Source organism: Nelumbo nucifera, chromosome 2, assembly GCF_055504915.1.
Source record: "Nelumbo nucifera cultivar China Antique chromosome 2, China Antique-T2T, whole genome shotgun sequence".
NCBI classification, from domain to species: Eukaryota; Viridiplantae; Streptophyta; class Magnoliopsida; order Proteales; family Nelumbonaceae; genus Nelumbo; species Nelumbo nucifera.
In genome coordinates this window covers 99626636-99630973 of record NC_142650.1, presented here as the reverse complement: position 1 = coordinate 99630973, position 4338 = coordinate 99626636, and the positions used below count along the sequence as shown (strand labels likewise).

Here is a 4338-nt window from a genome sequence, read left to right as displayed (position 1 = left end):
AGTAAGTAGCTTCCCGAAAAAAATGAACAGGACCCTAAAACAAAATAGGGGAGAATCATATCATTAAAAAATAGATTATAAATGGAACCATTCTGATCACTAATTCCTAAGTTGAATGGTCCAACCATCTGGTCCAAATCTCTGGTCAGACGATTTTAGTGTCCAAAACCGAACCTACAGTCATAATCAATTCCTAGGTCAAACCGTCCGGTCCGTTCGGTTTTCAGAACCATGCGAGAACAATTCTATGGATTTGTAGTGAAGATAGTAAAATAAAACCCAAAACAAAATAAAAGTGAAAAAAAGAAACAAAAAATGGAGCAGAATTTACGTCTTTTCTTATTTACACTCTCATGCAAATTAAATTGCACACCGCAAACAAACAGAGTCTTGGGGTCAAAATACATGGGAGCTTTAAGTATTTTTCTCCTATCTTATTAATTTTGAAAGTATTTTCTTATTTCGCAGTTCTGCACAAAAGTACTTCCTAAGATGTTACAGAAATGACACAAAAATCAAAAAATTAGGTCATTCAGATGCTCCCCGCGAATTCTCTTTTCAGTTTTCGCTGCTCCTAGAGGCTGTTGCCGCCATTTTTCATAGTTTAGTCAATTCACCCTTTTTCATCGAACGGTCATGATCAAATAACTTCACAGCCATTGTCAATCCATTTGCGAGTTCTCCATCGTACATACATTACACGTGGCATAATCTAAACCACTTGATATGTTCATGGCCCTAAATTCTTGTACCCAACACAAAAAAGGAAACCTGTAGACATCTTTAACTGATCATTATTCATTAACCCTAGAAATCCAAGCAATTAACAGTTAGCCGATGAGAGTCAATGTCTCAATAAGACTGATAAGATTCAACTTGGATTAGCGAGTACTAATCCAATGATAATCTCCTCGCGAGAAAGGCATGGAGATCCACCTCAAATGGATGACACGTAGTTAAAGAAAAATTAATAGACAAAATTATGGTTACGTGGCAGCAGATTAACTTAAGTCCGCATGACGACACATGAAGAGTACCCACATTGTACTTAAGCCTCATTTTCATTAAAATGATTTAATTAATCACATTCCCTTAATCAAAGCTCGCAAAAGCAAGCTTTAATTGAGACGCCCCCTATCAGACCATTCCTCTTTTCGCCCCGAAACTCGGGCTTGCCCTTCCCACAAATACAACGCACTCTCTCTCTCTCTGCTCTGCCGCGATTTTTCTTGAGCTCTGCGAGAGCTTTAATGGCAGATTCTTGAAAGGCTAAGCAACCATTCTGAGACGAAAAGGGTTCCATGGCATTGCCCTTGGATTGCTTCTCGGGCCTTCTCTGCGCCGAAGATTGCAAACTCATCGTCGACGACGACGAAGCCGATGAAGTCGGGAGCGGGTCTCGCCAGAACCAGAAAGAACGGATGTTTTTCTTCGATGATTCGGGCTTCGATGACACGAGAGTTTCGTCGTTTCTTGAGAAAGAAGGAGAAATGATGCCGAGGGAGGATTACTTGACGAGGCTTCATTCCGGAGACCTCGACGTTTCTGCTCGCAATGACTCGGTTGACTGGATTTACAAGGTGGGTTTTGGATTTTTCGGTCGAAAATATCGATCTTTTTCGTTCCTGTTTCACTTATTTTTCTTTTCTGGTGGTTCTATTTTCTCATGTGAGTTCCTGTGGTATTCTGAAGGTTCATCGCCATTTCAACTTCGAACCATTGACTGTTTGTTTATCTGTGAATTATCTGGATCGATTCTTATCGCAGTACGAACTTCAAGTAAGCCATCACAAAACCCTGATTGAGAAAATGGGCGTTTTTCCATTTTTAGAACCTGTAATTAGTGATGCCAAATCCATTAATTTTTTCTCCGGTTTGTTATTTCTTGCATCGTCTCTAGCGTGGAAAGCCATGGATGCTCCAGTTGCTGTCTGTAGCTTGCGTGTCTTTGGCAGCAAAAATGGAGGAAACCGACATCCCATCACCCATAGATTTACAGGTAAAACAAAACTCATCCCGTCAAGTCGTGAAAGTAAACCAAAACAAACCAGAACCCATCTTGCCATTTTTACTCCTTACGTGTTACAGAACCCTAAAATGGTCTTTTCCTTCCTTATCTAGCTGCAGGTGACTGAAAAGAAGCCGGTATTCGAAGCTCGAACGGTTCAGAGGATGGAGCTTTTGGTACTCTCAATATTAAAATGGAGAACAAACGCAGTCACACCTCTTTCTTTCATCGAATATTTCTTTTACAAACTCAAAGACCTGGAACACACAATCCCTAAATCTCTGATTTATCGTTCTGTGGAGCTGATTTTAATCACCGCAAAAGGTTTATACACCATTGTTTCTGTTTATAGTTCCCACATTCTGATATCAAAATCTAAAAGGATGGATTTCTTATTCTGTTTCTATGTTTATCTTGATTGAGCAGGCGTAGAATTCCTCGAATTCCGGCCATCAGAGATAGCATTAGCTGTTGCAATCTCCGTTGTTGGAGAAACCCAGACCATTAACTTCGACTGCGCCTTCGACACTTGTTCTTCTTCGTTCCATCTAAACCAGGTAACAAAAAGCAATACAGAAGCGGAGGGAAATCCCCAGAAACCTCAATTACTCAGTTCTTTGATTTTCTTATTGGATTTCGTTTGTTGAAATGCAGGAGAGAGTGTCCAAGTGTTATGAGCTGGTTCAAGAGATTATGTGTTCGACGGGTCAAGGCAAGAGTCCGCCGATGAGCCCAGCCGGGGTGCTTGACGCTGCTGCGTTCTTGAGCTACGAGAGCAGTCTCAGAACTAGCAGTATCTCACTCTCATCTTCTTCCTCTCCTTCTGTCATCGTTAATGCCGGCGAGTCTTGTCCGGCAACAAAGAGAAGGAAACTGAACCTGTGAAATGTGGTGAAAATCGAAACATGAGACAAAAAGATGGCGAGTGCTTCTTACGGAGTGGACTTTCGGAGAGGCTGAAACAATAAGAAATGGGAAAAAGTAAGAGAGAAGCCATGAAAAGGAGAGAGAGCTCATGCAGATTTCCAACTTTCAATCAAGAAAAAGAAACGAAAAGGAGAAAAAGTTATTCGCAGAGGGAGTGAAATGGGAGAATCGAATAGTTGGATGGAGACTTCGGACTCTGGTGGATTTGGTTGGTTTCTTCGTTGGTCTCCATTTGATTTCTTTTGATTAAAAATATTAATTTACATAAATTATTAACTAATTATTATTTACAGACATACTTATGTGTACATGTATACATGGCTATGTATATGTGTGCTCTGTATCTGCCGTTGATCTAATTTCTTGCTTTTGGTGGGTCCCGGAACCGGAACGAGACGAATATCATGGTATTTTTCTTGATGTTGTACCTTTTATTGTACCGGAACGTAGCAGGGGATCATTTTGGGCGGTTTATATTGACTTTGATCAAGGGTGATTTCGCCATTAATGAATTTGACCTTGGTCTTTTTTGGAATTGCATAAGCTTGTACGAACTGGTAAACAAAGAACAGACAACAGAGTATTTGATGGGGAAATTATTAATAGAGAGAGGAGGGAAGGAAGGCGCATGGTAGCATGGCAGGCATAAACGCCTCTGACGCGCCGACGGTGTCAGGCGGAGGAGGCAAGTGAGTGATGCGTTGGCTGGGTTGGCTACTGATGGCGCCGCGTCGGGGGCTGACCCCTTCGATGTATGCTCTGATTAGACTAAACTGCGCCTGGTGTGTAGTTTTGCCCATGACATAGTACGAGTTCTTGACCTTGGTTAGTGTGGTCGGTGGTCCCCAAAATACAATCTTCAGACAGTCAAAAACTTGTTTGGCTCGGTAAAAATCCACTATTCTAATTACGTTATTTTATGATTTTTGGGCTGTTCTCCAGCAAATCGTTTCTGCCTTTTGTCTCTTTCTCCAGCCCATCATCATTTCAGTCGTACGCCCAAGTGGCCAGGCCCAGGCCCAATCCTTCACGTGGTTTTGGGTTTTCTCTCTCCCCCTCTCTAAGCTTTTAAGCACTCTGCCACTGTCGAAGCACTTGGCCAATGCAAGTATTACGACGTTTCATCTCTCCAACGCATGTTCGTAATCGCTGAGGGAAAGAAGTGGGTACTAAAGTGGGGACCACATAAAAAAGGTGAGGACTGAGGATTGGGGATTGGATGGTTCATGGTTTGGTGTTGCTTTGGATCAGGTTGACTTTTTGTGGGGCCCGCTGAAAAGCTGGGGGCAGAAGAGTGGGGTCCATGTCATTACGTCTTTAATTCTCAGCCTTTGGTCTAAAGATCATGAGTTACACGTAGATTTACCCCAAATCTTGGATATGGGTATAAGATGGGACCCACT

General features: G+C 42.0%; 1 protein-coding gene across 2 annotated transcripts; it reads left to right on the top strand.

The window, feature by feature from the left end:
• The first annotated feature begins 1147 nt into the window (after positions 1-1147).
• Positions 1148-3362, top strand: LOC104606297 (cyclin-D4-1-like). 2 transcript variants are annotated; one of them, XM_010271417.3, is made up of 6 exons: positions 1148-1580; positions 1693-1779; positions 1901-1999; positions 2128-2332; positions 2435-2565; positions 2663-3362. In XM_010271417.3, the coding sequence occupies exons 1-6, from the start codon at positions 1302-1304 to the stop codon at positions 2891-2893; spliced, it is 1032 nt and encodes a 343-aa protein (XP_010269719.1). In that variant the 5' UTR covers positions 1148-1301; the 3' UTR covers positions 2894-3362. The 2 variants fall into 2 exon arrangements, with proteins under 2 accessions (XP_010269719.1, XP_010269718.1); XM_010271416.3 differs by having other exon boundaries at positions 2122-2332.
• Positions 3363-4338: the final 976 nt, after the last annotated feature.